This window comes from Neolamprologus brichardi, chromosome 8 (assembly GCF_056152115.1).
Source record: "Neolamprologus brichardi isolate AB-2024 chromosome 8, ASM5615211v1, whole genome shotgun sequence".
Lineage (NCBI taxonomy): Eukaryota > Metazoa > Chordata > Actinopteri > Cichliformes > Cichlidae > Neolamprologus > Neolamprologus brichardi.
This window is the reverse complement of record NC_142111.1, coordinates 12,808,226-12,819,810: the sequence shown is the minus strand read 5'-3', so window position 1 is coordinate 12,819,810 and position 11,585 is coordinate 12,808,226. Positions and strand designations below refer to the sequence as shown.

General features: G+C 44.4%; 2 protein-coding genes across 2 annotated transcripts; both read left to right on the top strand.

Annotated features, from left to right (window-relative positions):
• kcnh6b (potassium voltage-gated channel, subfamily H (eag-related), member 6b) lies at window positions 1-7,907 on the top strand. Its single transcript, XM_006805682.2, has 11 exons — window positions 1-144; window positions 1,168-1,593; window positions 1,756-2,149; window positions 2,277-2,476; window positions 2,562-2,814; window positions 2,896-3,089; window positions 3,191-3,299; window positions 4,974-5,237; window positions 5,373-5,553; window positions 7,280-7,484; window positions 7,611-7,907. The coding sequence occupies exons 1-11, from the start codon at window positions 1-3 to the stop codon at window positions 7,905-7,907; spliced, it is 2,667 nt and encodes an 888-aa protein (XP_006805745.2).
• LOC148101760 (uncharacterized) lies at window positions 3,486-4,798 on the top strand. Its single transcript, XM_087845165.1, has 2 exons — window positions 3,486-4,472; window positions 4,790-4,798. Exons 1-2 carry the CDS (start codon window positions 3,486-3,488, stop codon window positions 4,796-4,798), a joined length of 996 nt encoding a protein of 331 aa, XP_087701291.1.
• Window positions 7,908-11,585: the final 3,678 nt, after the last annotated feature.

Genomic DNA, 11,585 nt, shown 5'->3' with positions numbered 1-11,585 from the left:
ATGTCTGACTCAGACCTCATGAAGGGTGGGGGACCGGCCATCAGGAGCCCCGAATGCCGTTCGTCTCCGACTCCTCGAATGGAGTTCCGCGGCTCCTTCAAGGTGGGGGAGCGCTCGCCCAATGTCACAGAGAAGGTCACACAGGTATGGCAGCTGAGAACCTCACATGGGATCTGCAGGTCCCATTTATGAGATCCAAATGACTGAAATGTATTGCCATTAATGATCACATTCACTGCTGACCTGGTTCAGTCCATCACTGGATGTGAAAGTAATCATGTTTTTAAATACTGAGAACAAGATGGGCTCTAGAAAGTTTCCACGCTGGAAGACTTCTGTTAATTAACCTTTTAGTGGAAAAATCAGTTGGTGATCAGGTGACTGGTTGTATTCATCATTGGGTGTGAAGTAGAACCTAAAACTGAGCCACAGTTAAATTAACACCTACTGTTAACACTGCTGGACCCCTAAAGCTCAGTGACCTGCATCACTGCTCTGTGGGATCATGTGAGATGGATTCAAAACAAATGGAAGCGGCATGTGAACTTGCATGGGGGTACCCGGTGATCCCTGTCTCTCTGACTGTCAATAATCTAATTTATCTGTCTTTTTCATAGAGTTATTTGCAAAGTTGGTGAGATTAAATAATATGATATTGAGGGTATAGGCAGAACTCAATGACAGTGAAAGCACATGACCAACTCATCGTCATTGCCTTCCAGCAAACCAACATCCTGCGTTCAGTCAGTTCTTAGACTGTTGATAAACTTTTCTGCAAGTCTTGTGTCTGCTGAAAGACACTAATGACAGGATGGTCAAGGATTTGTTGGACCTACAAGGTTGCAAAACTAAAGCACGCAGCCTCCAAGGAGAACCTGGTCAAAACAGTACATGCTCTAACAAGGTCTGTTGGTTAGTTTATGAGAGAGATTTAATAGAAACACTAATATTTGTTTTGTAGAAATCTAGGTTTACTGTTTTCCTTTGCATGCAAAAGATTAGGTGTTCTTTTCATCAAAGAAAGAACGGATTTGGGTACATGATGGATTCACCTTCTGGGAGAAGAAGTATATTCCTCAAAATCAATTAAAACAGCACTCGTTAAATATTTTGATTTCCTTGTGAAATAGGTAAAGAAGCATACTGATGAATTCTTTATATGCTTAGGTTCTCTCTTTGGAGTCTGATGTGCTGCCTGAATACAAACTCCAGGTACCAGAAACAACATGTTGGATCGTGCTTCACTACAGCCCCTTTAAGGCATTTTGGGACTGGATTATTCTCCTTCTGGTCCTCTACACAGCTGTTATTACTCCTTACTCAGCTGCCTTCCTGTTGGATGAACATGGGGATTTACGCCAAAGGAGTTGTGGCTTCACATGTAACCCTCTAAATGTGGCAGATCTTATGGTAGACGTGCTGTTTATTGTGGATATAATCATAAACCTTCGGACGACCTATGTGGACCAAAATGACGAGGTAGTCACACAGCCGAGCCAGATAGCAAAGCATTACATCAAAGGCTGGTTCCCTATTGATTTGTTTGCAGCAATCCCGTTTGACCTTCTCATTTTCAGATCAAGCTCGGACGAGGTAAGAATTCTGATTCTTTGTAAAGCTTCAAAGGTTTTTATCCTTAAGTGTCTAAACTTTAAAAGTTGTTCCCTATTGAGTTTCAAAAGTTATTGAAGCTGTTTGACCTTTTATCTGCCCATCCCTGTCTTACATGTTCCCTCTTGTTCATGGATACCAAAGATGGCAACCTTAACAAGCCTCCTGAAAACAGCTCGGCTATTGCGATTGGTCCGTGTGGCAAGAAAGCTTGACCGATATTCTGAATATGGTGCTGCTGTCCTCTTCTTGCTCATGTGCACCTTTGTACTCATCGCCCACTGGCTAGCGTGCATATGGTATGCCATTGGCTTTGTGGAGAGGCCGTACACTGAGACTGGTTGGCTGGACAACCTGGCTGAGCAACTTGGAAAGGCGTACAATGAAACCGACTCCAGCTCTGGTCCCTCAGTCAAAGACAAGTACGTCACAGCTCTGTACTTCACCCTGAGCAGTTTGACGAGTGTGGGGTTCGGTAATGTGTCTCCAAACACGAACTCAGAGAAGATCTTCTCCATCTGTGTCATGGTCATTGGATGTAAGTTGAATAACCCATGGTCATTGTATGTAAGTCTTTAGTTGGGTACTGGTACAACTTTACTATTATTACATCTGAAATGACCCAATCCTGTTTGTCTTCTTGTCCTCTTTCTCTTCTGTATCAGCTCTCATGTACGCCAGCATATTTGGCAATGTATCTGCCATAATCCAGCGGCTGTACACTGGTACAACCCGGTACCACACCCAGATGCTGAGAGTCAAAGAGTTTATCCGCTTCCATCAGATTCCAGGTAGTCTGCGCCAACGACTAGAGGAGTATTTCCAGCATGCATGGACATACACAAATGGAATAGACATGATTGCTGTAAGTAAACAAAATGGTAATGCTCCTTTGATGTTCTTTATCTCTCTTATTGTTACGTATCTTCTGACCGTATTTCTTTGTTCAGGTGTTAAAGGGATTTCCAGAGTCTCTGCAGGCAGACATCTGTTTGCACTTGCACCGCTCTCTGCTACAGAACTGCAAGGCTTTCCGAGGAGGCAGCCAAGCATGTCTCCGTGTCTTATCTGTGAGATTCAAGACAGTCCATGCACCTCCCGGAGATACTCTGATTCACTATGGAGACATCCTCGACTCTCTCTTTTTCATCTCACATGGTTCCATCCAGGTCACCAGAGATGATGTAGTGGTGGCCATATTAGGTAAAGCTATGTAACCATACATTATTTTACTCCTCTCAAAAATGACCTTCTCAAATCAAATAAATCTTTGTCCTCTTACAGAGAAGAATGACATCTTTGGTGAGCATATCCACCTTTATGATGAGCCAGGGAAATCAAGTTCAGACCTACACACCATCACCTACTGTGAACTGCACCGCATCCTTAGGGATGACCTTCTTGAGGTCCTGGATATGTACCCAAGCTTTGCAGACAACTTCTGGAGGAACCTGGAGATAACCTTTGACCTGAGAGATGTACATTGACAGTTTATTGTAACACACTTCACTTAATGCTAAAAACATATTTTATACTGTCACTTTGGTGAGATAATACATTTTTTTTCTGTCGTCTTTAGGCTGATCAAGAGCCACCAGTAATAATAGCTGATGATTCTGGTGATGACTGTGAATACCACCACAAACCAAGATGCAAAATACACTCACTGGACTGCAGAAATAGGCCAGGTGAGATATAAAATACATAGAAAGTCGTGCAAACAAAGTAAACAATGTGAAAAGCCATTTGTGGTGGGGCGTGGTCTGCGGTGGCGTGCAGGGAGGGCGGACGCACCTGCACGGCATCCGCAATCACGCCCGCCACGTTAAAACACGGGGACTCAGGTGTGTGTGGTGTGTGGTGTTGTGAATAAAATGTCTGAACACGCTGATCCCTGGACCCGCCGTGCCTTATTCCTGCCACAGTGGTGCCGAAACCCAGGAGGCGGCACGGCGGGTACTTATCGGAGCCAGGGAGTGGGGGAGCTGGCCCAGAGGGTGGCCGAAATGGCGGCCGCCCAGCGGGAGCAGGCGGCGGAGGTGCGTCGCCAGCAGGCAGAGCTACAGGACCAGTCCGAGCGCCACCTGCAACGGATTGGGGAGCTGGCGGCGCTGCTCTGGGCCTGGGCGCCACCCCCACAGGTGTGTACCGAGGACAGCGAAGCGGTGGAGGAGCCGCGTGGGGCACCTGAGCAGCCGGAGGTGGCAGACGAGGCGCGCGGGGATCTGCGCCTGCCGGAGGAGGGGGAACAGCCGGGTGAAGGGCTGCTCCTGCCGGGAGCGGTGGACGAGCCGCTCCGACCGGAGGCGGCAGACGAGGCGCGCGAGGGTCTGCACCGGCTGGAGGAAGAGGAGTCGCGGGAGGGGCTGCCGGAGCCGCTTCCGCCAGCGCCCCAGCCAGCGGCGGACGAGCCGCTCCCGCCAGCGCCCCAGCCAGCGGCGGACGAGCCGCTCCCGCCAGCGCCCCAGCCAGCGGCGGTCGAGCCGCTCCCGCCAGCGCCCCAGCCAGCGGCGGACGAGCCGCTCCCGCCAGCGCCCCAGCCAGCGGCGGACGAGCCGCTCCAGCCGGAAGAGCCGCTCCAGCCGGAAGAGGTGGAGAAACCGGGAGGGGAGATGGCGGTCCCCGTGCCAGGGGAGCCTGCTCGACCTGTGCCCGAGGTCGAGGATCGAGCTGCCCCGGAGCGTCAGATGCGCCGGGTAGTGAGCCCCTCCCGGGGCCGGCGGGGTCGTGCCGGCTTGCCGGGTAGCCGGCCTCCGGACCGGTTTCGCCGCTGCTGCTGGAGGCGTGGCCGACCCCCGGACAAGGCTCGCTGCCATTGGAGGTGTGGGAGGCCTCCGCAACGGACTTTGCTCTGTTCCAAGGTCGGGAACCGGTGGGGAGTAGGTTCAGCCGGATGGCTCCCCGGCCTCAATCGGGTGATGGGGGTGTGTGGTGGGGCGTGGTCTGCGGTGGCATGCAGGGAGGGCGGACGCACCTGCACGGCATCCGCAATCACGCCCGCCACGTTAAAACACGGGGACTCAGGTGTGTGTGGTGTGTGGTGTGTGGTGTTGTGAATAAAATGTCTGAACACGCTGATCCCTGGACCCGCCGTGCCTTATTCCTGCCACACCATTGCAAATCCTGACTTAAATGGATGGACATGGAATCATACTGAGATTGTCCATGCAATCCAAAGATGCTTTAGACACGCCTGTAAAACAGGCCTTAGAGATTTGAAAAGTGTTACACGCCCATCCCCACCACCTGTGTTTCAACTTGACTTGTAATTGAGCCATCTCTGGCTGCCTGACACCCCAAACTGTGGGTGTCATGCATGGGAAAACTGTAACTGAAGGACTGAAATGCTTTTCTTTGAACAGATGGAATTGATCACGAAGACTCGTATCCCCTTCAGGCCTGCCATCAGTCATTTTCTCATGCCTGCTGGGAGGACTGTTGTAGCTGTGGATCACCATGTTCGCAGGCAAGTGAGGACTTTGAAAAACCTCTTGCCCATGGTGCCAAAACAGAGCATTACTCTGCAGAAGCTGTCAGGCAGGATTACTCTTCATCTGCACTACAACTGCACCCCCAAAGTGGCACCTCAGTGGGGAAGGATGCAGTGTTTGACCGGGGTCCCCAAGGTAGATGGCAGTCTTGATTTTGTCATGCAATTGCAAGATATAAATTTAATTGCAGTCTTGATTGTTACCCTGTTTGAAAGGTTTTGGTTGTTTTAAACGTGTCACTTTGAAGCACTGTCTTGATATTTTCCTCAGCCTCATCTCTGAATGTGCCAGGGATGTATCAATACTGGTCAGACAGACAATCACAGCAGTTTTCCAGTCATGCCTGGCGATCACCTTCTGTCCACAACTCATGCCACCCACCACCATTCACAGAAGAAAGGCCCAGGGAACTTGAGACACGCCTTGAAATTTTGCATTCACAGCTCAACAGGTGCATTTGCTACCGTTCACCTTTTGAACTTTGCTACTTCTGAGAAAAAGATACGAGGAGTGACAGTGACTTTGGCTCAAATGTTGCATTGCCTAAATTCCCTTAGTCAATGAATTTTCTGTGTTATCTTAAAATAAGTGATGAGTTAACATTTACATCACCCAAGAATCTTGAAAATTTGCACAAATTCATTTTGCATGTATACATCAGCAACGTGACGAGCCTTGCTGTAAGTAATAGAACCAATGGCTTAGCGAAGGAATCCTGACGTAACCCTGAGCATTACATTTCTACACCTGAACAATTAACATATCTGTAGAGGGTTTCTTTAACAAGCAAAAAATTCAAAAACTATCTATACTATATTCATTTCCATATGAGCATCACTCCAAGCCATACTTTCTTTAGTTCCATCTAAGACTTTGAGCACTTTTTGAATTTTTCTTTGTCAAAATCTGACTTTATGCAAAAAGTTAAATTAAATTCCAGTTTTCATGTCTTGGGTTCAGCACAGAACTCAATTGAAATCAACAGCAGAGGGGAAAATATTCATGGCTCTCCAACGACTTTGTATTATGTAGAAGTCCCTCCTTACTCTTTGTTTGTTACCCCCAAAAACCAAACAACTGGTTAATGAGTATACATTTTCCCCTTGTGACAGGTGGTTACCAGATGGTTGTGGACTGGTCTGTAAGCCCATATGACTAGGCCATTAGCAATCTATTTCCCAGCAACTGCTACCAGCCTCCAGCAACCAATTGCCAACCAGTGGGGGATTACATATTTTCTCTCACAACTGGTGGTTACTAAATGGTTGCAGACCAGTTTCTAGTCCTAGGTGTAATTGAAATCTTAATCACTTGATTCTACTCTATTATCATGATCACTGCATGTTCAAAATGGTGAAAAGTTAATGTCACATGTTTAGTGGTTACATGTCTCCAAAACCTCAGTACAAGCTTGCTATATGTACTTAACTTCTCTACAGCTAACTGAAAATAAGATGCTAAAATCTTCCTGAAACATAGCTAGCATAGCATAGCAACATAGCATTTTGGACAGATAACATCATTTTGTTAGCTTTTCTGTTACATATTGCACAGGCAATAATTTTTCCCTGCAGTGAGGGTAGTTTTCATAGTACGATAAGTTACATTACATTACGTTAGAGTCAAAATTTATCATATTTGGACAAACATTTTGAGCTCTAAGTTATCAGTTTATGCTAGCAAGCTCTAGTAAATTGCAGTTTTGAGACTATATGATAAATTAATGCTAAGTAAAATATAGAGAAAATAATCAAATTGAACTCACCAAAACTAGAATCAGACATCATGGATCTGTTAAGTTATTAATTACATTAACTATCTACACAGCTAGCCATATTACATGCTCTAAAAGGCATCAGCACTACGAACACATTCAACGGGGGCGGATTGTAACTTGGGTATATTCATATTTTAAGAACAGCCAGGAGGCTATTGCAGCCTGCATTGGCAACCACCTGTCAGTCTATGGCATGCCTCTAATTACGCAAACTTTCATTTGGAATAAAGTTTCAAACCAACACGTCAACAAGCAAAATCAGCAGGACGTAAACATGACATTATTTCTGGTGTAAATTTAAGCATGTAACATTTGGGTCGAGACATGCAATTTATTATCACTTTGCTTCATTCTTCTCATACTTCCACCATCTTTTAATTAGTACCTCTTATTTCCTCAGACTGGAGACTCGCATGACAACTGACATCAGTGTTATTCTACAGCTTCTCCAGAGGCAGATGGCCCCTGTACCTCCAGCTTACAGCACTGTATCATCTAGTGCTCTCCATGCTGATTCCCCTGGTCTGTATGGGGCTGGAACTCCAGTGCTGCATAACATGTATCCCATTTCCTCCATACAAATGGACAGCCTAGCACAGACACAGGTATGGTATCAAACCAAAAAAAACATGACAATTCATCAGTTAGGCCAAATATCTGAAAAACACTGTTATATATCTGAAACGCATTTCATCTTCTTTCATCTCAACATTTTGTGCTTATTTACTAAGACCTCGGCTGAGGCAGACCTTAAGCAGACTAGCAAATCCCAGGATTCACTGTCCAGTGGGATCCACGTGACTGCAGCATCTGATGACACCATGTTCATGGCTATCACCCCTGAAACTGACACACATACTGGGCTAACTCCTCAGCTACCCCAGCCATCAGTCAAATCCTCCCTGCTGGACAGTTCCAGGCTGTGTGGTAACCTCCGCTACCCCTCACTACCAGAGAGCCTGGAGATACAATCACGATTGGCAGAAATCCAGAAACACCTCTCGGATCCTGTCCTCCCCATCGTCTGACAGTCAGTGTCACCTACTTCTTAAAGACATTTAGAAGGAGCTCTGTGACCAGTCCATCCGTTTGTCATTGAAGAATTATTTATAATTACACTTTTTACTTTACTATTACTTTGGACATTGGACAGTGTTGAACACAGACAGTGCATGCAGACAAGGATTTTACACACTGCCCAGCCAAAAAACAGCAGTCACCATGTGGATTTACCTAACCAAATACGAAAGACCCTCCCACTGGATTTGGGGTCTAGGTTCGCCAATGTTATGTGCCCAAAAAACGAGGTCAGCTGACTACCTGAATATACAGAATGATTTTTTTTCTCTGATGATGGCACGGGAATATACCAAGATGACAATGCCAGGATTCACCAGGCTCAAAATGAGCGGTTCAGGGAACATGGAGGATAGATTGGCTACCAGAGAGGCAAGACCTTAACCCCAGTGGGAATATTTGGGTGTGCTGGAGAAGACTTTAGCAGTCTGACTCCCCCATCACCCATCATCAATACAATTTGTTGGTGAAAGATTAATGCAATTCTGGATGGAAATGAATAATAATTATCACTTCTTAAAACAATGGGGAAAGTGTTCCATCATCAAAGCTAAAGCCAGCACAATGAAATATTAGCATGTGACTTGTTCTTTGGCTGGGCGGTGTACTTCACACTTGCCTAAAGAAATAAAGTTGAAAACACTTAATTCTTTTGAATGAACAACTAACAGAAAAGTTGTTATATTTTATATAGATAACTGCTAATCCAGAAATGTCACCTCAGCAACCTTAGTGAGTTGCGTCCCTGTTCATGTATGGATCCTGATCTTTTTAAATTCTAAAGAATTCCCCTGCAGACCCATTTACTCTAGCCTGACCCAATGCTGACACTTTGAGTCTACTATGTTTAGTGTAAACATTTAGAGAATTATGTTGGCCAAGATTAATCAGGTTAGGCTTGGGTTTATACACCTGTAGCAATCAGACTGCAAAAATATCCAAATTCAAAGATTAAGAGGTGTGGCTGATAATTTAGTTCACATAATGTATCTCTAATATAATGCACTGCATTGCATAAACCCGTAAGTAATTTTGATTTTATGTCAGCAACAATAGAAAATAATGAAGAGGGAATAGAGATAAGCTGAATTAAACAGTAGTTACTGACATAGCTAGCATCTTTGATCTTGTACCAGTAACTTCCCTGTAAGAAAGACTAGGTGTTGTCTCTGTGTCCAGACTTTGCGCTAATCTAAGCTTATTTCCTGCCAGTTGTACAGACATAAAAACAGTATAAATCTTTACAAAATTACATTTTTAAATTTTGGTTATTGCAGAACTATTTTGAAGACATGTGCTGTGGCACTTGGGAATTGCATTCTCGTGGATATTTTGGTGGAGTAGTGCAGGCATTAAAGTAACCATTTATAATTCCAATTTCAAAACAGTTGGGGCGATATGTAAAATGTAATAAAAACAGAATATAAAGGTTTGCAAGTCCCATAAAATCTTATTTTACTCACAATGGACTTAGAAAACACAAAACTGAGAACTTTTTATGGACAAAAATGAGGTCATTTGGACTTTGATGGCAGCAACACATCTTGAAAAAAAAAAGGAAAGGAATGTGGTTACTGTGGCGCATCCCCTCGCCCAATGTTTTCAGGTTTTGAAAGGTCTGGACTGAAAGCAGGTCAGTTCAGCACCCACTATGCAGTTTAGTATTGATTTTGCTGAAATATGCTAGGGCTTCCTTTGAAGATGATATCTTGATGGGAGCGCATGTTGCTGTAAAACCTGCATATATGCAGTGATGATGCCTTTCCAGATGTCCTAGCTCCCAGCTTCTTAGGCCCTGATGCACCCCCATACCATCAGGATACAGACTTCTGAACTTAGTGTTGAAAACAAGCCACATATTTTAACTTGATCTGACCATCTATTATTAGTCTCTGGCTCTCTTCCCCTCAACCAATTGCAGCAAACGGCTGCCTCTCCCAGACCCTGGTTCTGCCAGAGGGTTCTTCCTGTTAAATGGGGGTTTATCCTTCCCACTGCTGCCAAGTCCTTTCTCAAACGTGGTTATGTGATTGTTGAGATATTCTCTGTATTATTGTAAGGTCTTGGATGGCACCAGCGGTATTTATTGGAAGTGTTCCTGAGCCCTGTTTTTACCTGTTTTAATGTCTTTTAGAGATATATTGTACTGTAGATGATGTGATTTGAAAGTGGGAATTTTACATAGAGGACACTGTTCCAAAATGTATACCGTTTTTGCAGATTACTGAAACTCTGCCTCTCCATTTTCCTCTTGTTACCTGTTGCCAAAAGCAAACGGGATGACACACAGTAAATGGCCTGTATTTGTATAGCGCTTTACTAGTCCCTAAGGACCCCAAAGCACTTTACACATCCAGTCACCCACCCATTCACACACACATTCACACACTGGTGATGGCAAGGTACATTGTAGCCACAGCCACCCTGGGGCGCACTGACAGAGGCGAGGCTGCCGGACACTGGCGCCACCGGGCCATCTGACCACCACCAGTAGGCAACGGGTGAAGTGTCAACGACCGAGATTGTCTAAGCCGGGGCTCAAACCGGCAACCTTCCGATTACAAGGCAAACTCCCAACTTTTGAGCCACAATTTCCCCACAGTAGTAAACATGGCCTTGTCCCAGCTGTTTTCAGATGTGTTGCTGGCACTTAATTCAAAATTAACTAATATTTTTCACTAATTAGTAAAATATCTGCTTAAAAATGTGATATATTTTCTATGTTCTACTGTGAAGAAATGTTGGTCACATGGGATTTGGAAATCCTTGCATTCTATATTTGTTCACATATTGTGGAACTGAGGTAGTATTTTCTCTATTTGCGATGCCTCCCAAAGCTGAAACAGTTGCACCAAGACTGACTTCCATTAATCTTTGAGTGCTGTATTTTTTGTCCCTATCACGACATGACGGCTTTCATGAGCTTCTTGCAGTTTCTAAAAATCATACTACACAGATCCTGGATGGTGTTCTTCAGGCAGGGTCTTCTCCTTATGTTACAGTAACCTATCATTTCTAACCGTGGATCTGAACGGCAGATTTCTTATCAAGGTTTTAACAAGTCACTTCTTGCTGAAATATTTTTTTAAACTGTTGTCTAAACATGAAACATCTGTATCGTACTTTAAACTGTGAGGGACTATTTCTGTATAAAATCAATGAATATTGCCATGAATAAAATTACTGGTGCAGTCTGTATTACGGTCAGTTAATACTGCACACTTATTGTTACTGCACAGACTTGTATCACAACAGAGGTTTTCAGTTCACAAATGATTAAATAATATATACGTTAAAGAAAAACCACATTCCACTTTTCAGTATGGTTAAAAATAGTTTGCGTCATCAGAAAAAAGTTATTAGAAAATTACATAATGGACTTAAGTGCAAAACGAAATGCACTATTAAGCTAGTTCAACTACACCCTAATAGCTTGAGGCTTTTTGACCCTTTGTAACAGTCTTTCCAAACTTCAGACTTAACCCCCCCCATTTAAAAAAATGCCAGTGTTATCCTGTATGTTGTCACTTAAAGCTTTACAAACATAAGCAAAGAAAAAAAAATGCAAAAAAATCATTTAACAAAGTCCCGTCAGCTCGTAGGTACGCTGAGAATGTTTTTGAGTTGTT